This window comes from Conger conger, chromosome 4 (genome assembly GCF_963514075.1).
Source record: "Conger conger chromosome 4, fConCon1.1, whole genome shotgun sequence".
Taxonomy (NCBI): Eukaryota; Metazoa; Chordata; class Actinopteri; order Anguilliformes; family Congridae; genus Conger; species Conger conger.
In genome coordinates this window covers 7,366,396-7,388,977 of record NC_083763.1, presented here as the reverse complement: position 1 = coordinate 7,388,977, position 22,582 = coordinate 7,366,396, and the positions used below count along the sequence as shown (strand labels likewise).

At 46.6% G+C, this 22,582-nt stretch overlaps 1 protein-coding gene across 5 annotated transcripts; it reads right to left on the bottom strand.

Annotated features, from left to right (window-relative positions):
• Positions 1-1,436: 1,436 nt before the first annotated feature.
• Positions 1,437-19,789, bottom strand: ccdc124 (coiled-coil domain containing 124). 5 transcript variants are annotated; one of them, XM_061240708.1, is made up of 5 exons: positions 19,632-19,789; positions 18,271-18,450; positions 6,990-7,170; positions 5,659-5,773; positions 1,437-3,941 (listed from the first exon to the last, which is right to left on the bottom strand). In XM_061240708.1, the coding sequence occupies exons 2-5, from the start codon at positions 18,427-18,429 to the stop codon at positions 3,743-3,745; spliced, it is 654 nt and encodes a 217-aa protein (XP_061096692.1). In that variant the 5' UTR covers positions 18,430-18,450; positions 19,632-19,789; the 3' UTR covers positions 1,437-3,742. The 5 variants fall into 5 exon arrangements, with proteins under 5 accessions (XP_061096692.1, XP_061096697.1, XP_061096694.1 ...); XM_061240713.1 differs by lacking the exon at positions 19,632-19,789 and adding an exon at positions 19,546-19,568; XM_061240710.1 differs by lacking the exon at positions 19,632-19,789 and adding an exon at positions 19,001-19,187.
• Between the last annotated feature and the right edge of the window lie 2,793 nt (positions 19,790-22,582).

Here is a 22,582-nt window from a genome sequence, read left to right as displayed (position 1 = left end):
TGGTTTTACAAAATGGAGTATCATTTTCAGTTTATTCATAAGGATTTCTGTTACATGGGGGTTTGTAGTGAGTGATTTACAAGTTATCTGAATTATAGCCTGCACCCCTCTGTTGTATTATCCTTTTGTATTACCGGAAGATATCTTAAGCTGGACATGCACTTAGTAATTAATTCAGTATTTCAGTAGAAAAAAAGCCATTCTAAACACTGCGCGACTTATACTGTCTACTATGTCAATACACAGTAAGGCTAACTTCACAAACTCTGTGTGCCACCAGTTATATAAAGTACAGACAGAGGCCCGTCTTCTGACCATACATTTCCAATTTGGCCACTGGTATACAAAATGTTTTTTGTTTTTTTTATCTATTCCGTCAATGATTTGAATTTTAAATCAGGAAAAGGGCACTTACTGTGCTAATTTTCAATCTATGATGAGAGATAACCCAAATGCCCCCCTACAGCGAGAGCTCTGATTTTGTGGAGGAAGCCTAATTAGTCTCCTTAATTGTATTAATTTGTGCAAGGCCACTTCAGCTTTGATATGGGAAAGCAAAATGTCTCTTTGTACTGCAATTTAGTTAATATTGTCCAATAATGACAATGTGACAAAAGCTGTAAAATGGCATTAGAGAGATTCCAGAGGAAACCGCCACAAAGAATAAGCATTTTTATTCCCATCTGTTCAAAACAGGAGCCAAGCCAAAGAAATCCCCGAAATTAAAAATGCTGACTGGATGTGTTAGTTGAGAAATTCATTTAAATGCCATGCAAATTTCAGAGAAATCCTTCTTACCACCGTTATGGTGAAATATGCATATCTTTCCTGCTGTATTCACGTGAATCATGAACTTACTGCATTAGGCTTAAGCGTTTAGTGTAACACTCGTAGCCTACGGCTCTCCAAACTCAACTGACAAGATGATTGATTTAACTTTGTTTCACTCAGAAGAGGGTTTAATTTCAAGATGGAATTGATTTCCATGAGTGGGGCTGTCAATTAAAGAAACGGAACGTCTACACGTTAGGGAGGAAGTGAAAGAAGTCGAGACACGGTATCGATCCGGAGGGAAAATTAAAGAGGCGGCGGCTATGATGAAACACAATTGTGTGAAGTGCGCAGGATCACAGGGTTTAACTGAGATTGGTTTATTGGTTTTTAGCAATTACATCCGTTCGCGCCATTGAGAAGACCGTGATGACCATGATCATTTATTAGCCTTTATTTGCATAAATCTTCACTCCCGCAAACCTCACCTCACCCCCCCCCCACTTCAAACAGTTGACACAAATTTGGGAAGAAGCTTGATCCTTGAATTTAAGAATGATTCATTGGCAACACAAGATGTTTTCACATGATAAATCGCCCATTTGTGAATCTAGGCCCCTTTAAAAAAAAAAATTCAAAAATGCAGTCACACTTTACAAGAAGGGCACATGAATTGACATTATTTAATGTAGTCGCTAACATGAATTGACATACAAAAACATTCATTACTCATTAATTTAACTTAGTTAACATTAGTTAATGTATTTGCTAATTACTAATGTATCAGTCACATTAATATTTATACATTAGTAAACCCTACGCAAAACCTATAATTAGTTAACCATTACGAAATACAACCGATTTTTCATTCTGATATGAATTGGCATTAACTAATGTAGCCGTTAACATGAATTAATGTATACAAATACATAAACAAAGCTGAGCGGCTTAATCTTTCCAGTTGTTAGTTTAGTTGGGTAACAACTACGTTACTTCATGCCAATTCATGCAACCTCACTGTAAAGCGTTACCAAAATATGCAAACAAGAAAAGAAAAAAGAAAAACTAAGAAAAAAAAGCATAAACGGCTAATCAGATCACTAGCCGTGAACCGATAAGGCATTGAGGGCATAGCTAGCAGCAGCACCTAGCTTCGGACCTGAGCCCGTTAACAGATGCGGGGGTTGTGAAAGGGCTGGAGCGAAGTGATCAGAACCTGGACTGGCAGCGACGGCACTCTCCAGATGCTCTTGACTAATGGGGCTGGCGGGGTGGCGTGTACGGCTGAGAGCAGCATATGGGAGCTCCGTGGTGCACGGGCCCCGAACCCCGGAGCTGCGCGAACACAACCTACAAATAAATTATTTTTATTTTTGTTTTAATTTTTTTATATGCAGTGCAGTCTAAGTATTTGGACAGCGGCACACTTTCTGTTCTTTCGACTCTGGACTCCAGCACACTGGATTTGAAATGAAACAATGAGGGGGTATTTACATCCATATCTGGTGGTCCCAGACAAGGCAGTTTTTTGCAAGCGTATGTCTTGGGACTGTATTTTTTTTTTTCTCTCTCTCTCTCCTTATTTCTCAGCCTCATAGTGGTTTCCTCGACTTCCGTTGGCGCAACTCTGGACCTCGTGTCGGCAAACGCCAATTACTGACTCCAAAGGCAATCAAAAACCGAGAATCAAGGCTGGATACTGAAAGCTTTCTTATACCGGCAATAAAGAAGCAATTGAATACACCTGACTAATCGGAAAACGACGAGAAATTGTCCAAATCTAAGGGACCATAATCCCTTGTATAAAAACGGATGCAATGCCTACACATCACACGATACGGATGTAAATAACCACAAATTAAAAGCGAGTCTGTATTTTAACCTCATACTCATTGTGTCATCCAATCCAATGTGCTGGAGTACAGGGCCAAAAAAAACCCTACATTTTTTACCACTGTCCAAATACTTACGGACTGCACTGTAAGTGCCGAGTACACACATTGCGAGAACACTTACGCAACGAGCTAACTTTCAATCGCAAATAACTGGGCTGCTCATGAATATTACACGGGCGATTTCGCTGTGTACTGTTGTCTAGTGCCACGTTGGTGCCGGCGGTGAGCATAACCCCGCAGTTCGCCGTGACCTATGGAGAGATCCCCCCCCCCTGGCTTTTCCCCCTGCAGTGTGGTTGTAAAGTAATGATGGAAGGACCGGTGGGGGGTGGAAGAGCAGATCGTTCCCTAAGGTCTTAAAATCCCTCCAGCTTGTTACATAACCTACAGGTCTGAAAGTCCTGCGTTATCTTATTTTATTACCTCTGCCCGAATTATAGAGCCCTTCCTTCCCCCACCCCCCACCCAATGATCTGTGGTTAACCTGAATCCAATGGTCCAGCAGCAAAGCTGGCTGAGGGCCATAACGGGAGCTGTATTAAAGTGGGAAAGACCAGAGAAGGAGCGAGTGAGAGTGAGTGAGTGAGTGAGTGCGAGAGCGAGAGAGAGAGAGAGTGAGTGAGTGAGTGAGTGAGTGAGTGAGTGAGTGAGTGTGAGTGTGAGAGCGAGAGAGAGAGTGAGTGAGTGAGTGTGAGAGCGAGAGAGAGAGAGAGTGAGTGAGTGAGTGAGTGAGTGAGTGAGTGAGTGTGTGAGTGAGTGAGTGAGTGTGAGAGAGAGAGAGAGAGAGAGAGAGAGAGAGAGACAATGGAGTGTGGGAGAGCAGAGACGGGTTTGTTTGTTTGTTTGTTTGTTTGTTTGTTTGTTTGTTTGGCTTGGGACAGTGCTGGAGCGGTTGCACATCGCGGCTGAGGGCACTGTATGGATCTTGGGGTTCATCGGGTGCTGCTTCTTCACTTATTTACTCATTCTAGATAAATGGGGTCATTTGGACTGAGCGACATTTCCACCGTGTGTGACGATGCGGCCGGTTGGAGGCAGCCTCCTCGTTCACGCGCGCGCACACGTGTATGTGCGCGTTACTCGTTGTAGGAGGCGTAGCGCTGGTTGAAGGGGTTGTCGGGAGACTTCATCCACTCTTTCTTCAGCATCTGTTTGAGCTGCGATAGCCGCATGTTGGGGTTCTCCTTTTTGACGCGGGGCATGTGCAGCTCCTCGAAGGCCGCGAAGGCCGCCTTCATGCGCCGCTCCGGATGGCGGTCCACCTCCTCCACAGTGCTGCAGGGGGACGGGGGAGGGACAGGGGAGGGACAGGGGGAGGGACAGGGGGACGGGGGGCGGGACAGGGGGACAGGGGAGGGACAGGGGAGACACAGAGACACAGGGGGACAGGGGAGACACAGGGGATGGACAGGGGGACAAGGGAGAGAGACAGGGGAGGGACAGGGGGGAGACAGGGGAGAGACAGGGAGAGACAGGGAGAGACAAGGGAGAGAGACAGGCAGGGGACAGGGGGAGAGACAGGGGAGGAACAGGGGGAGAGACAGGGGGGGAGACAGGGCGGAGAGGGGGGAGACAGGGGGGAGATGGGAGGGACAGGGGGGAGAGACAGGGGGGAGAGACAGGGGGAGAGACGGGGGGAGAGACGGGGGGAGAGACGGGGGGAGAGACGGGGGGAGAGACGGGGGAGACAGGGAGACAGTGAAGCGAAGCAGTTAGATGAGCAAAAATAAAAGTGCTATAATTACGCTACCCAGGACAAGCTCTCTGATCATTGTTAAAGGCCCACAAGCATAGTTTCTGTGTTTTAAGGTTTTCACATCATCTTTCGATTTCCATACCGATTCAATTTTCAAAAGTTGGTCGTAAAACTATTTCCCATGTGACATGACATATGTTTTTGCATAATTGCCAGATGACATCGCTACATGTTAGCACAGAGAGCTGAGCATCGGGCTCTGGGGCGCACCGGGGGGCAAGGTTAGGGGCTTTTCACAAATACCTACACCACTGCTCTTTCCGGACGTTTTGTGGGGGGGGGGGGGGGGGGTTTCGGATACTAAAACCAGGAAGAGCAAGATGCACGTGGGCCTTTAACACGGCAGCTGGGTTCCTTTTTAATATGAATTCAATAAAAAAACAACCAAACCGAACCACTGTTTACACACGGCGTACATTATAACGCCTGAGAGGACGGTTAAACTGCATGAGCCACTTGACAGCTCAGTCTGGAAAAAAAATAGAAATATTGGGGGCATTTATTCCGCTTCTGTATATCATGCATTAGGAACACTATTTATATAGTGATACAATAAACTTTCTGTTAGTAATATATTGTTTAATTTGACTAATGCAGGCAAGTGTCTTAGTACAGAACACTATGTTTAACCAAGAAGCAAACATGGCGCAGAGCCAAAGAACAGAGAGTCTTCCTTTGAGGGGGAAAAAAATAAATAAACACAGGATCTCAGTGCATCACTCTTAGGGAGAGACCGGGGAGTTTTGATTGGGTTAACCAGAGCCGTCCCTCACACTAAACAGGTCAGGCACCGTGAGCCTTCTAGTCCAGGACCCTGCTTCTCGCCTCCGTCTGACAGATCCATTTCTTTTAAGCCTCAGTATGACTCACCAATTCATAGAGGCATTAATCAATCAATGCCCTCCTAGTTATTTAATTGGCTGTCGGGAGGCCGGTCAGCCAATTAGGGGGCCTGGAACTGTTACAGAGAAACTTTTGGATGGGGTCCCCAAAAGTCTAGGGACGGCACTGGTGTTAACCCAGGTGCTATTCAAGGTGCACTGTATTCTTACAATTCCAGAATTTTGATATTTTAAGTGCTTGCCAGTTATGGTTTCAAGAGGAACTTCCAACAGGCAATGTAAAATGGCCATTAAATGGAAAGAATGCAATGGAAGCGAGGACCATCCACACACTGGAGCAGTGCCTCTACAGGACGAATAGTTTAGGAAACAATATGAGGACAGAGGATCATACCTTAGCGCTGCAATAGCATCCTCGATATTTCTGGCTTCAATTTTGTTATCGTCCTCGTCCTCGTCAACAACACGATTAACATTCTCCTCCAACGGGACGTCCAGGTGAGTTATTTCTGTGGTGGGTGGAGAGAGAGAGAGAGGGAGAGGGAGAGAGGGAGAGAGGGAGAGAGGGAGAGAGGGAGAGAGAGAGAGAGAGGCAGGGGGATAGAGAGAGAGAGAGAGAGAGAGAGAGAGAGGCAGGGGATAGAGAGAGAGGGAGAGGGATAGAGAGAGAGAGAGAGGGAGAGGGAGAGAGAGAGAGAGAGAGGGAGGGAGGGAGAGAGGCAGGGGGGGAGAGAGAGAGAGAGAGAGAGAGGCGAGGAAAGGGATTTCATCATTTCAGACACAATGTAAAAGGAGGGCGACTTGATCCCCATGGAATTCATTTTTTAAAGGCCCACATGCATATTTTTCGTGTTTTTGAGCTTTTCATATCATCCTGGAGCTATCGATTTGTGTCCTATACTGATTCGAGTAAAACAATTGCAATTTTGGTAGAATGCATATTTTTTCGAGTCAAACTGATATTTTTCCAAGCCATTTGTAAAACGATTTCCCATATGACATGACGTTTGTTTTTGCACAATTATCGGACGACGTTGCTAAATGTTAACACAGGAAACCAATGCGTGTGGGCAATTAACGCCTGCAGTTAGCAGTGGCGTGACGTAAGCAGAGTGTCATTGGCGGTACGTAACGCCTGCAGTTAGCAGTGGCGTGACGTAAGCAGAGTAATTGGCGGTACGTAACGTCTGCAGTTAGCAGTGGCGTAACGTAAGCGGAGTGTCACTGGCGGTACGTAACGTCTGCAGTTAGCAGTGGCGTAACGTAAGCAGAGTGTCACTGGCGGTACGTAACGTCTGCAGTTAGCAGTGGCGTAACGTAAGCAGAGTGTCACTGGCGGTACGTAACGTCTGCAGTTAGCAGTGGCGTAACGTAAGCAGAGTGTCACTGGCGGTACGTAACGCCTGCAGTTAGCAGTGGCGTAACGTAAGCAGAATGTCATTGGCGGTACGTAACGTCTGCAGTTAGCAGTGGCGTAACGTAAGCGGAGTGTCATTGGCGGTACGTAACGTCAGCAGTTAGCAGTGGCGTAACGTAAGCGGAGTGTCACTGGCGGTACGTAACGTCTGCAGTTAGCAGTGGCGTAACGTAAGCGGAGTGTCACTGGCGGTACGTAACGTCTGCAGTTAGCAGTGGCGTAACGTAAGCGGAGTGTCACTGGCGGTACGTAACGTCAGCAGTTAGCAGTGGCGTAACGTAAGCGGAGTGTCATCGGCGGGACCGCACCGTCGGGCTGGGGCTGCCGCTGCTCGTTCTGCAGGATGTCCTCGATCTGGGCCCGCGTCACCTTGCCCCCCGCGGCCTCCTTGGTCGCTCTGCCCTTCAGGCTGGAGGCCTCCTCCTCCAGGAGGCGCTGGTTCTCCTTCTTTCTCTCCAGGGCCTCCAGGCGCTTCTTCTCCTTGTCATCCTGAAAGACATGAGGGGGGGTGGGGGGGGGATATGAGCAGGAGACGCGCTAAGGGAGACGTGTCATAAGAGCGGAGTGACACTTGGAGAAAGAAAAGGGAAATCCAAGAACAAGATGGAGATACGATAGATAGAATTCCCTAGAACAGCCATCATCAAATCTGGACCTCGAATCCAAATCTAGTCCTGGGTTCTTTTCTCCCAGGTAAATAGCTGAACAACTAGTGCTACTGATTGACCAGACTGTCAGACCTGACTCCCAGACAAAGGGAGGGTGGAAAACCGATGACCATAATTTGACAAAGCCTACCCTAGAAGGACAAATCCCAGGGTACATTTCACCAGACAATTTGCATTGTAATTTCAATGGAAAAGGAGGATTTCAGCTGTAGACGGAAAAACATCACAGGATGCAAGTCACAGATATAGGCCACAAAAAAAAAAAAAAAAAAAAGAACAGAAAGAAAAAGAACCAAAAAAAAAAAAAAAAAAGTACATTCCAAGCCTGATGGACACCAGGGTAACAAGGGGTCAGCAATCCCAGCCTTAGTGATGAGCAGCGTGCTGGCTTACACCAGAATGAGCCTGACAAGTGCTGTACACATCACCCACGGCAGGCAGCAAAAGCATAACAAAGCCCTGGTATGGAGATAAGCTGGCCAACAAGCCAACAGAAAACACAAAAGCAGCACTGGAGAAGACGTTCAGCCAACACCTCAAACCGGGCGGACTGACACTTTTCGCCATCGGTAAAACTTTTTTTTTTTTTTTTTTTTTTGGAATGTTCCAAAACTCCAAGTCAATGTTCTAGGACTACATGTTCTATGGCCAGTAGTGATTCGGTTACGAACATTCTAATCAACGTTCTAAAGACCCGACATCTTAAAGGGTTAACTGAGCGACAGGGTGGACTCAATTAACGGGAGTGCCTGCATTAGAAACAGAGGCGGTGAAAGGAGAGAAAAATCAACTGGGGGGGGGGGGAAGTGGGGGAGGGGGGTGGTGGTGGCGCTGAAATTAGGCTAACTGCCTGATGTGTTCGTCAGTCAATACAGAGACTTCTGCAGGGTTCTCTTTGAAGCCAGAATAATCCACATATCGAGAAGAACCCAAGAAAACAGTGAGCTTGCCCGAGCCCTATATTCTGAGAGGGAAACCGCACTGGAAGGTATCAGGGGGGAAGTAATGCTTTTAATAGAAAGATACAGGTGCGCATGCAGAAGGATAAATGCAGGTCACTGTGACGCGGGACTATTTCGGGCCCCTCCTCCCCGTCCCCCGGGGGCAACGCTTTCTCGTTAACGCCCCTTTTGGGAGTTATGTTATGTTTCGGGCCACAGAACGTAATAAGCTCAGTGATTTCGGCAGCAGCCATACCATCACTGGTGTGTGCTGAGCGTTCCGGCACAAAATGGCAGCCATGCATCACCCAGGTGGGTGCTGCAAACATCGGTGGTGGTTGAGGCGAGTTTCCCCCTCATCACTGAAAAGTGCTTAGAAAAGAGTGTCTAGAGCAGGGGTCTCCAATCTTATCCAGAAAGGGCCGGTGTGTGTGCAGGTTGTTGTTTTAGCACAGGACTAAGACAGCTGATTCTACTCATCTAGGTCTTGATTAAAGACCACGATTAGTTCATTAGTATAATCAGGTGTGTTACTGCTGGGTTAAAACAAAAACCTGCACCCACGCCGGCCCTTTTAGGATAAGATTGGAGACCCCTGGTCTAGAGTGTCTCGAAAAGCACTACATAAATGCAATGATCTACCAATCTTTCCATCTAGCCATCTAAATCCAAAACCTTGCCCGGGAGCCACTGTTCTTCTGTAAGGACAGTACCAGCCCGGTTCAGACGAGCGGAATCTGCATTGTGTATTGATGAGCCGGTCTGGATCGGGTGACGGTGCTTAGTGAAATGAGAGGGGGGGGGGGGGCACGGGGTGTGATTGAACATTTTGCCAGAGCCTCTTAACGAGCAGGCCCGGCACAAGCCAGGGAGCAGAGTGGCCACGCACCGCCCTGGCACCGCAGTCTGAATTATGCACAACGGTGAGAACCAGAGCACGGGCACGGGCGCGGAGGAGGCAGGGCCCGGGGAACTGGGCGAGAGGGCCAGGGCTGACTAACCCCGCTCCCACAGGCTGTTTACCTCACACAGATCAGCTGTGACTGTAGGCCGCAATTGCATGTGCGGTCGCGTGAAAATGGGGGGGGGGGGTCTCTAAAAAATATCAATATAAATAAATAAACATTTTGTCTTTAAAATATGAAAATGTAGGCTATTGCATGTCAAACGTCACAAACGCCCAACTATAATGAAGCAATAAGGTACTAGATGCCGTGGTATATCGTCATGGCCACAGGGAGTGGTTAGGCACGAGGCGTGCGTGTGGGTCCGGTGTTGGGGTCGCGTAAATTCCAGAACATTCCTCTGGGGTCGCATGAGAAGTCAGGGAAGCCCGGAGCGTCAGCCCGACACGGAGAGCGTTTGATTTAGGGCGAGCTTGTCCAATCAGAAACGCGCCGGCTTCAGACCCGACCCCGCTGTGACGGGCCAGTCGTCGGTTTCCTAAAGTTTCATCTGGGTCAGAAACTCTATCTGCGCTCTGGGGTGTAACGGAAGACTCGCCTGGCCTTCTCGCTCGCACGCCGACGGGGGACAGAACGTTACGCGCTTCAGCGGGACGTGCGAGACGGCGGCGGTGAAACCCGAGGACAGGGGAGATTGGATGGACCGCTCCTTTCAGCCGGAGGGACGCCGGCCCTCGAGGAGGCCCAAGGAACACGTGGAAAAAAAAAAATTAAGCCAAGGAGGGGGGGTGACGGCAGAAGGGTGTCTCCATTGCAGCAGAGGTGTCAAACTCCAGTCCTGGAGGGCCGCAGTGTCTGCTGGTTTAACTCCAGTACTGGAGGGCCACGGTGTCTGCTGGTTTAACTCCAGTCCTGGAGGGCCATGGTGTCTGCTGGTTTAACTCCAGTCCTGGAGGGCCATGGTGTCTACTGGTTTAACTCCAGTCCTGGAGGGCCATGGTGTCTACTGGTTTAACTCCAGTCCTGGAGGGCCGCAGTGTCTGCTGGTTTAACTCCAGTCCTGGAGGGCCGCAGTGTCTGCTGGTTTAACTACAGTCCTGGAGGGCCGCGGTGTCTGCTGGTTTAACTTCAGTCCTGGAGGGCCGCGGTGTCTGCTGGTTTAACTCCAGTCCTGGAGGGCCGCAGTGTCTGCTGGTTTAACTCCAGTCCTGGAGGGCCGCAGTGTCTGCTGGTTTAACTCCAGTCCTGGAGGGCCGCGGTGTCTGCTGGTTTAACTCCAGTCCTGGAGGGCCGCAGTGTCTGCGGGTTTAACTCCAGTCCTGGAGGGTCACAGTGTCTGCGGGTTTAACTCCAGTCCTGGAGGGCCGCAGTGTCTGCTGGTTTAACTCCAGTCCTGGAGGGCCGCAGTGTCTGCAGGTTTAACTCCAGTCCTGGAGGGCCGCAGTGTCCGCTGGTTTAACTCCAGTCCTGGAGGGCCGCAGTGTCTGCTGGTTTAACTCCAGTCCTGGAGGGCCGCAGTGGGTTTAACTCCAGTCCTGGAGGGCGGCAGTGTCTGCTGGTTTAACTCCAGTCCTGGAGGGCCGCAGTGTCTGCGGGTTTAACTCCAGTCCTGGAGGGCCGCAGTGTCTGCTGGTTTAATTCCAGTCCTGGAGGGGGTGCTGCAGGTTTAACTCCAGTCCTGGAGGGCCGCGGTGTCCGCTGGTTTAACTCCAGTCCTGGAGGGCCGCAGTGTCTGCTGGTTTAACTCCAGTCCTGGAGGGCTGCAGTGTCTGCTGGTTTAACTCCAGTCCTGGAGGGCCGCAGTGTCTGCAGGTTTAACTCCAGTCCTGGAGGGCCGCAGTGTCTGCAGGTTTAACTCCAGTCCTGGAGGGCTGCAGTGTCTGCGGGTTTAACTCCAGTCCTGGAGGGCCGCAGTGTCTGCTGGTTTAACTCCAGTCCTGGAGGGCCGCAGTGTCTGCTGGTTTAACGCCGCAGCATCTGCTGGTCTTCGGGTTGCTCACGGCCCTCACGCTTCACTCAAGTCATCGATCGGCTAAATAATGCAAAACCCCTTATTCTCAGGGCCTTAATTGGCAGCTGATTGAAAGGAAACCGCAAAAACCGGCAGACACTTGTCAGCCCCCCGGGGAATTGTGTTTGACACCCCTGCATTAGAGGCCGGGGCGTCTGAGAGAGGAGAGTCTGCGGTCGGGCTGCCCTGCGGTCAGAGGGGCCTTTCCCTGGCGCCCGGCCCAAAGCTTCCGCGAGGACACGGGCACAGCTGGCGCCACACACCCCCCCCCCCCCCTCCTCCCCCTCTCCCCGTCAGCGCCATGCCAACGCAGCTCCAACACGCCGCAGAGAGAGTCTCCGTCCACTCACAGTGCAGCGATGCTCGCCCCCGTCAGCCAATCAGCGTACCGCGCCCGCCGGCTCCAGCCAATCACAATCACGCTCCGCAGAAGACCACGCTGACCTCTACGAGGACCACCAAGGTTACGCTATGTAATGTAAATATTGCGGCTGATCAGCGCTTATAGATAATTCATAAGGACGGACGAGGTCGCGCTGAAATAAGGAACTGATACCCCAGGAGCTGCTGTCAGCAGTGTTCAGAGTCATCTCGTTTACTTACATAGTAGGCCATTACCTCCGCCGGGTCTATTCCATGTCACCTTTGGGCAGCCTCCAGCCCAATTAACCGGCCATCTCTCGTTATTTATCGCCTCGACGGGAGCTTTTATTTGGTGCTTCTAAGTGCATCTTTCCAGATATATGATCAAGGATAATAATTCACGCAAAGAACAAAAAGACATTCTTGGGTTGTGGAGAACTGCAAGGTATTTAACCCTCTGCTGTTTAACCCCCTCCGCCCACCTCGAATTCCAGTGCACATGCCGCACCACAGCCACAAGAAATGCAAGAAAGGACTACAAATCCCAGCAATGGACAATGTCAGCGAAACAAGGAAGCACCAATGCTATCAAATAACAATAGCCCACTACTGCTGCTGCTGCTAATAATAATAATAATAATAATAATAATAATAATGCTTTATTTGTATAGCACCTTTCATACTGATACTCAGATGAAATTGCTTTACATAAAATATATATATTATATATATATATATGTAAATAAAGGATATAAAATCATAAAATGGAAAATAAATGATAAAAATACATCAAACAGCACACATAATACTATACGGGGAGTGTCTATAGGGCTAATTATCTCTTCAAGCTTGGGAACTCATTATTCAGTTTCATCATAACCAGTATGACAGTCAAGCATGGGTTACACTATAGCGGGTATAAACTGTGCCATGCCATCTGATGTCACACAGTATACACAAGAGGGTGCGCATCTGTCTATTTTAGTCTATTTCCTCGACAGCCTTGTGGATGTGTGAGTTCTGAGGAAAAGGGAGGGGGGGGCGGGGGACTGCAGACAGAGCTGTCTGACTAAACTGCCATGGAGCTGAACATAGCTTTCTAACAGTGGTTTGTCTTTCTGATTTTCACCTAAAAGGGCAGTGTGACTGCTAGGGTCTGGGTGATACTGGTCTAGCTGGACCACCATTACTGCACCGTCACCATATGAGGCGATACTGGCTCAGGCGGTAAGAGCAGTCGTCTGGTTGTCGGAGGGTTGCCGGTTCGATCCCGCCCTGGGTGTGTCGGGTGTGTCCCTGAGCAAGACACCTAACCCCCAATTGCTCCCGACGAGCTGGTCGGTGCCTTGCATGGCAGCCAATCGCCGTTGGTGTGAGTGGGTGTATGGGTGAATGAGAAGCATCAATTGTACAGCGCTTTGATTAAAGATGCTATATAAATTCCAACCATTTACTATTGAGTCTAAATTGCCCGTAGGTATGAGTGTGTGAGTGAATGTTGTGTGTGCCCTGCGATGGACTGGCGACCTGTCCAGGGTGTATTCCTGCCTTTCGCCCCAATGTATGCTGGGATAGGCTCCAGCCCCCCTGCGACCCTGTTCAGGATAAGCGGGTTAGGATAATGGATGGATGGATTTACTATTGAGCATTTACCATCGCACTGAGCACAGAGCACAGAGCACAGAGCACAGAGCACAGAGCACAGAGCACTGAGCACTGAGCACTGAGCACTGAGCACTGAGCACTGAGCACTGAGCACTGAGCACAGAGCACAGAGCACAGAGCACTGAGCACAGAGCACAGAGCACAGAGCACAGAGCACAGAGCACTGAGCACTGAGCACTGAGCACTGAGCACTGAGCACTGAGCACTGAGCACAGAGCACAGAGCACTGAGCACTGAGCACTGAGCACTGAGCACTGAGCACTGAGCACTGAGCACTGAGCACAGAGCACAGAGCACAGAGCACAGAGCACAGAGCACTGAGCACACTCCGGTCTTGCATGCTGCCCGTGTGTGCGCTCGGCGGTCCAGCCCTGGGGTTGCCCCGTGCGAGGCGTCGCCGGCGAACAGCAGTCGTGACCGGAAAGGCATCCCTCCATCAGGAGATCAGCCCCGCCGAGCGGCTCTGGCAGCCGGACAACTGGGAACGGCGAAGAAATTTAATTTCCTCTCAGGTTATTTCCCGCACAGCGTCTGTGCGACGGGCGGGTTTCTCTTCATTCGGAGATATCGGACAGGACCGATCGCGGGATTACGCAAACGAGTAGAGCTCCGTGCGGAACCGGTCATATCAGTGTTACTAAGACTACTGAGCATTAACTTCGATGTTAATACATTTACCAACTTTCATTTCCATGGTATAATATATACTAGCATAATGTTGTATTATTTTCATTGTATGGAGCATTGTGCAAAATAATTCAACAAGCTGATATGATGATTTTGTCTAATCCTGGCAAGCAGATGAGCCAACCAAAATGTTACCAGCAGTAGTCTAGCCGTGTCAAATTTTTTTTTTGCATTTTAAATATCAAATAATTTTAGTATTGTCCACTGTCAAGATGCAACCTTGACAGTCTTAATTTTTTTTTTTTTGCCTCTGTATTATCAATGCAATTTGAAACCAGAGTATTAACCTGAAAGAAGTCCTTGCTGTGACATTGTCCATCTCCTTACCTACCTGTTCAAAATATTATGTAGTCAGCAATCTTAGCACACCCCCAAAATACAATCACAGCATTTGTTTTTGCATATAATTCAGTAGCATAGCAATATTCCAAGGTGAATTTCTGTAATTGGTTGTCACCCTTCATTAATGTTCTCTCTTTGAATTAAGCCATATATGGCACAACACTGATAATGAAAGAATCTCAATTTAGAAACAAATGAATACCGAAAAATATATTAATAATTCGGTGTAACTTTTCACTAAAAATCAATAACCACAATATCCTGAAATTTCCTATAAAAAGCAGGCTAACAAAAAAAAAAAAAAGGGAAAAAAAAAAAAAACTATAAAGAAATATGTAAAGTCATTCTGACTGGACTTAATCCCTAAGACAGCCATACGCAGTAATGACATCCACACTCCGATAGCACTGGACTGTGAAATCACCAACATTCAGACTCATTCAGATTCAATTCTCCAACATAGGCCATGCCAGCCAGCTGAGATTACTAGCATGGGTTTGAGGTTTACACACAAAATGTCACTGATAAATAAGACAATATCCCATTTAAAGAAGCGGGGGTAAGAAAGGAAAAAGTTAAGCGCTTTTAAAGATTATAGTTGGAAAAGCTCTCGGTATTCAAACAACTCCCTCAGCACTGATACCAAGTTTCAGAAACAGCGGAATACGGAGGCTGTGCTTCGTGTTGCCTTTGATAACAACACTATAAACGCAGCCCTCTCTCCTCAGACACAAATCTGACTCCAGGAGATTTCTGCACCCAAATTCCGCCTCGGGCGTACCGCTTCAGAAGAGTCTGCTCCAAATCCAAGAATTGTCAGTCATATTCAAATCTATAGCTACCTGCAGATTATACAGCTGGCTCTGCCTGTTATGGGATCCAATTATCCCCCCGTCCAGCTGTTCCGGGGCTACCGACAACAAATAAATTACCACAATGAGTCTCAGAGTACAACTACTGTTCAGCCGCAGAGCAAACACAGGCACACAGCAAAGACGTATCAATGTTGCTGCACTTCTGCAGGAAACGCCAAACGTCATGGCCAGATCAATTCCACAGTAAATTCATGGTTAAAAAAAAAAAAATTATAATCATCATAGGAAAGAGCAGACTTGCTGTTTGCTGTTGCTTTTGCACCTGTGAACTGGGCATGGCCCAACAGCAAGCTACTGAAATATACACATAATCCTGGAAAAACAAGGGATCCGTATCCGGAAAGAGATTTCGGGGAATTGAACCACATTGAAAATATATAGGTCACAGAAAATAGAGGACCCCTGCAGGGCTGAATGTCAGGCAGAAACCAGCATCTCGACTCCAACAACCGAAATCAATGCTCCTCTGAGCACTTTAATTATGATTGTTGTCTTTTTTGTTGTTGTTGTTGTTGTTGTTTACTTCCAGCGCACTAATTTAATCCCAAAACTGATATCAGGAATTGCAGCAACATCAAAGGGCAGGAAGTGGAGCTTTCTGTAGGAGGCGGCAGCTACCCCTGACTGCCATTTAAGCCTGACAGAAGAGAATGACGATCCCAAGAGAGCACAGTCTGCCCCTTACAGTACTACAGTACCAGGTCCACTACTGCCACCCGGTGGCCAGCGCCTGGTATTGCCAGAACCGGCGACAGGCCTGAAGCCTCAACCACAAGGCAGAGATTACACAGTCAAGTTCTCTCATCTCGGCTACTCCGTTCCAAAGCGGCTTGGTAATATTTCTGCTTCCACATACAAATGTGTGTCTTCCCCTTCGTTTCCAGCGTGATTTGTCAGCGAGAACTGCGACATTAACACCGCCAGTGCTCAGACACGTGCCCGCAGAGCAGCAGTCTGACAGCAGAGATGAGTAATGTGATAGGTGTCAGAACGGCTTCGGCAAAACTTTTCAAACCGATATTAAAGCGCCACCGCGCTGACAGACAAACCGCCTGGGGAGGGAGGATGAGAAGCCGTCCTCTCCCAAAGCCGTCAACCGCCATTTAAATTAAACCCAGAAACAGACGCAGAAAAACATAGGACCCTTCGAGAAAATATACGCAACTTCCCATGAGCCGAAACTGCAGGAGGCAGAGATAACTGCTCCTCCAATGCCGAGTTCGGTTTCGGCGTTAGTCTGAAAAGACCCAAATGAAAACAAAGAGCACAACACACACAAGCTCAATCGTGCAACTCAGTGAAGCAAGCTATTCTCCTCTGGTCAAACACCCTTATTATTAAAGGACTAGTGCTGTACAACGATTGGCAGGTCAGACAAAGGGCAGAGTGAACCGCTTCATTTACACGCAAATCCACACCAACAGAGTCGAACCCCGCAGCCTCCATTTCTGGTGAACAAATGGGCGATTACAAAAATCAATAACAGGGTGTTATTTTCCCCAATGTAAACTACTCTTTGGGACGACAAAGAAAGAGACAAATGCTCCTGTTCAATTATCAGCTAATCCCAAAAAATGTTTAAGGATAAAAGCAAGGTACATAGCACAGACTGGCTGGACACAAAAGTTAAGTTAGGTTAGCTTATTTGTTCAAACAAATAACAAATTCATACACACCTTGCATTTTCTGTTAATTCTAAATAACCTACTGTTGCATGGTGTCAAAAATTAAATATCCAAACGAACCTGTTATTAAAGAGCCAGAGGAGGCAATAACAATGTTTTAAGGTTTTTACTTATTATATTTCATCCATAGGCACATTTTCTGGTATAACCAGTCCTGTCCAGGATGATTGGAGTAAAAATGTGGTATGTTAGTAGCAAGTTGGAAAAAGTTAATGCAAGACATAACATGTCCCCCAAAATAACATGTCCCCCAAAATGTTCTCAACATGTGTGAAAAGTGCACTCTTGCTATTCAATCCATCTCTATAGCTTCTCTTGAAATAAAAATCCTTGCAAGCATTTAGCTCATAGCTAAGCTACCACAGCGCAGCTGTTGCCAAGACTCCCTCAGGCCACGTCGGTGTAGGGCTGAATTGGGTTACAGTAAAGCTATCGCACCCCTACCATCAATCACTTACCACACGGGGTGCGTGGACCCCCCCTTCCCTCTCAGCCTCTCAGCTGTCCTTTGTTTCCGACGGCCCCCTTCTGCAAGGTGCCATCGAGATCCTCCTTCCATCTCCTCGCCTATCTCCCTCTGCATCCATACAGGGACACTCAACCCCCCAACACTGCGGAGGATTGAGTTCCACAGTGGATCCTGTGCCTCTCCTCCTTCCATCAGCAGCTGCTAATGACTGCGAACACTGTGCTTTGGGTGGGCCTAGACCTCCTGCGGCTTCGCTCCCTGCGATACTAACTCGGTTCGATTGCCCATCACAGTATACTGGAGTTTTAAGGGTAAATCCACTGTGTTGGTCATTGCTGTGGGCCGAAGAGCACGTTTATGATACCTCATTATACAAACGGTGCTCTATATCTGTAAGCGCAATGGTGACTATAAGGCACCTCACCAAATAATACAAGCTAACCGTTATCAATGTGAAAACAGCTAAGACTATTGACCTGCAAATCTGTTGGCCGTTTTTCCAAATGCTACAGTATATGGTGATAGAGATCCAGCAAAGTGCAGCATCAGCTCTGGACGGTGTTAAGAGTTGAGAGTACAGTTTGAAAGTGTGTTGTCACAGTTGCACCGTCTTCCTGGTTGTGTGTACAGCAATTAATCAGGGAATTACTTCCACTGCAACTGTACCTTCCAGGTCCTGATGAAGACCCAATAAAAGTTTTTTTGGGGGAAGCAGAAATCATGGTGTGTGTGTGGAACTTGTAAGGTAGCAGCATACCTAAATACAGGTGTGATGGGATGGTGAACCTCATTACCACAAACATTGCTCACATATCAATCAAGCAAATGGTTTCCTCTTTCAACTTTTTAGAGTTAATCACTGCTCAGAACCCTAACGTGTAATAGTAATTCAACTACTCACTTCATATTCGTCAGGGTGCTCGCATGGTACTTCCAAATGGAGGTGAAGTGATATTTCACAATAGGGCTATTTCTCACCTTCCGCTGTCCCTTCTTCAGCACATGCTTGTCGTTTTCTTGCCAAAGCGCATCTTCCTGCTCTTGCTTACGGCGGGCGTCTGCCACTGCCTGGGCCTCAGCCTTGCGGGCCCTTGCGGTGGCCGACTTGGAGTTCTCTCCCTGGAACTTCTTCGGCATTCCTCTTCGGGTCCCTTACACCTGATGGAAAGAATGTGTTAGTTGAGAATGTATGCATTAAGACCTAACATTTATATAGCTAATTTAGTTACATTCATTCTGAACTATCCAAAGTAAGATATGAGGTTTAATTGTGTCGCAGTCGCATGATGCGATTTTTTAAAACACATTATCTAAGGTCTTTTGTGACGGAATGCTATGGAAAATATTTTTTTTGAATACAAAAAAATATTAGCTGGTTTGAATGAATATTTGCTAGCAACTGGGATCCATAGTGCCTTGATAGGGTCGAATTCGGATAAATATAGCAGTAGCAAGCCCTGACAAACGACAGCTTAGAAAATAGAGCTAGGCACCATAGCACTCAATACAGGTTTATCAGTTGGCTAGACATTTAGTTATTGCCTCGACTGGTGATGAATGCAGTAACTTAATGTTTGCTAATCTCCATATAAACATTAGCCAGTAATCTAACTAACGTTAGGTAGCTACAATTGGTTTGATGGGCCTTCCATCCTGTAACCTGTCACTCAGCTAACGTTAACGAACTCTGAATAATAACTTAGCGTACCTACTTGGGATGGCTAATAATAATTAACTAGCTAGCTAGTTATGTGTGACGTCCGACGACTAACATTGGGCAGGCTAACTGGCTAGGAACGATCAAGAACCTTGGTGTACAGTGCTAGGCTACCGTGTTAGCTATATAGCGAAAGGCAGATAGCCAAGGAAGTTGCTAACTAGCTAGCTAGCCACATTAAGTTAGTAAATAACGTAAAATAATCAGCAATTTTACTAGACTACAATTTTCAAATTATTTTCCACAACGGCACGAACAAGCGTATCACGCCATATACGTTACATAATGCTTTGACCGCATATCTGACAGATACACCCTTGCTAGCTAACGTTAGCAAGCTAGATAATGTTGTTATCCGCAAAGGTTAGCACCAAGCCACCGAGCACCAGCTTAGTTGCTAACAGATTTGGGAGAAGCTAGCTAGCGTTAACATTTATGAAATATAAATTTCGTCATGCTAACATCTTGTAATATTTGAATGAAATCAGACATCATTTGAAAATTATTCGAAACCAAAACATGAAACTTTATATTACCAGCTAACCGTATGCCTTTCCAAATAAATACCGGGTGTATAGCTAAATAATAATATTGTATTTACAGCCTAATATATTCATCTTACCTTGTGTAGCTAGCTAGCTAGCCTTCAACAGGCCAATGTTGTACATTGAATAACTTAGCTGTCCTTATGCTTGCCTGCTCACGTTGAAATTCCACACTAGACACTACCATATGCAAAAATACATTTCAAGTAAGAACAGATTCGTCATACAAATATATTATTCAGTACATTGGACAATTATCTTCCAGTATAATTCGATCCATATTTGCAGCCTATGCTTTTTAAGATGGGTCCTTCTTGATAATGGCGCTTTTTGAATATGTAACGCCAACGATCACGACGCAGATGTTGGGAAGATCCATTGATCTGTAAAAAGCACAGCATTAACTATCTGTTCTAAACTCACCATTTGTCAGATCTCCATATTTTAAAGATAAGTAGATATGCATAGAATAAGTGACGACTAACCTGTAAAGGAGAGGTTTAGGTTTTAGATTTTAGTCTAAATTGCAGACATTCACATTTTATGAATATGTTCTTATTTATTATTAACAGTAGGTTATTCTTGAGAAAATGCTTGTTTTTTGGTGGGTTTTTTTGTTACATTACATTACATTATTTGTTAATTATTGTTATTGTTTCATTGTGGAACGTCCGATCATAAACGTTGATCCAATGTCCATCAGTAGTTTTTGGTGGCAAAGCATAATCATTCCGCCTCAATTACTGGAGAAATCCATCCATCCATCCATTATCTTAACCTGTTTATCCTGAACAGGGTCAAAGGGTGGCTGGAGCCTATCTCAGCATACATTGGGAGAAAGGCAGGAATAAACCCTGGACAGGTCGCCAGTCCATCGCAGGGCATACACACCATTCACTCACACACTCACACACTCACACACTCATACCCACGGGCAATTTAGACTCTCCAATTAGCCTAACCTGCATGTCTTTGGACTGTGGGAGGAAACCGGAGTACCCGGAGGAAACCCACACGAACACGGGGAGAACATGCAAACTCCGCACAGAGAGGCCCCGGCCGACTGGGATTCGAACCAAGGACCTCCTTGCTGTGAGGGAGCAGTGATACCCACTGCACCATCCGTGCGCCTACCTATCTGGATTTTCTTTTAGATAAATATGATTCCATCCTTCATTTCTCCAGGATGGAATCATATTTATCTAAAAGAAAATCCAGATGCTCTTATCCATAGCAACTTGCAATGCCATTATGGAAATATGCATGGAATATACAGAAAAATAGTAGCACAGCCAGTAGAAAGTGAATTGTATTGAAACTGAGTCATAAAAATGTAACCATATATCAGTAATGACATGTACAGGATCATGAACAGGAACAATATCATGCAGTATTTTAAATTGCACAAACAGAACACATTATCTATAAGTGCAAGATCGCAGTACACACTTTAGTAGGTACAACTATCTAGTACAGGGTAGGACCAACTTTTGCCTCTAGAACAGCCTGGATTCTTTGAGGCATGGATTCAACAAGGTGCTGGAAACATTCCTTCAGGTTTTTGGTCCATGCTGGCTCAATCCTCCAGATTTTTCTACACACATTCATGCTGCAAACCTCTCATCCCAGACTCAATTTCATTGAGATATGGAGATTGCACAGACATGGAGTAAGCTGAAGTCACTGTCGTACCTGGAACCAGTGTGAGATGATGTGTGCTATGTCAGGACAACTGACGAAGCAAATTATACTGTTGGAATTACTCATTGGATAAATTGTAGACAGTGGACATAAAGGGATTTGCTGGCCAGCAACAATTATTAGGTATGCTGCAGTGCCAAAATTATGCAGGTGTGCCTAATAAAGTGACCACTGAGTATGCACATTAATGCACACATAAGAAGAAACAACGAGTGATGTTTTGTATGATACAACATTAGACAGAATATTCCAACACAAAGCCTAACATTTATATAATTTACCCAACCCAATAATCATATTCATGGGTCAGTTACAGGTGCGTCCAGGTGAAGTGAAGCGACGAAAATCACAAACGCGTTGTTCTAATTTTCTCCTTTAAATATTGCATGACAGCTACTTTATTGCCTTTATCACTATGGCACAAATTCAAAACTTACGGACAGATATGATAAATAAAGCAACACCAATCACCAGCCCCAAACAAAGATGTCGAATAGGTTACATAATAAAGGACTACAGAGGGAAATCCACCAACGACGTCACAGGAAGCAACATGGAGTCGATACACGGAGAAGTCGGCGAGGTTGAGCAGTCTGGAAATACAAGTGAATCCTGTACCAATGCTGGCAACAGCAGTAGTAAACGAGACAAAGAATTGGAAAATGTCGCACTGCAAACTAGCTTAAACTCCCTTCGAATGGAGGCGCGAAATACGTCTGTCCCCGAGATTAAAGGAAGCCAAGAGACCGAGGAGGATTCTCGTCCGGGTGGCGTTACCGAGTCTGGCGCTCCGTCACAAACCGAAAACCTGAGGCCAGAAGTAGAATATGAAACTAGTGAAACTAAAGCCCAGGAAGAAGAAAGGACCCTGACGGATCACCTGAACAAGCGTCTTCTCTCTTCGTTTTTAGAGAAATTGAACCAAAGAGACCTGGCTCTTCCGGGAATTCAGCGTCTGGACTGCGCTGTAGCGGGCGAAGAGGATTCAAACCGGGCAGTAGAGGAGTGGTGAACTGCGTTTTCCTGCGAATGCAAAATAATGGCGAACGCAAGCTAAGAAACCCTGCAAGAGCCGACCGCTCAGCAGTCACCCAGTCTGTTAAGATTCATTTGCTTTAGAGTTCATGTTGCACAAGGAGAGGGGGTGCGTTGTGCTGAACATTTGTTTGTTTAGCTACCGGACTGAAAGACATTCGGCGAACGAGCCCTGTACGTGTGCAGTATTTTCGTTAACATCTGTAGCTGTAGGCTACATCATGAAATCTGCGTATGTCCAGGATGTACATATAAATGCACCAATATGTACCAAAATAGTATGAGTTTCTTT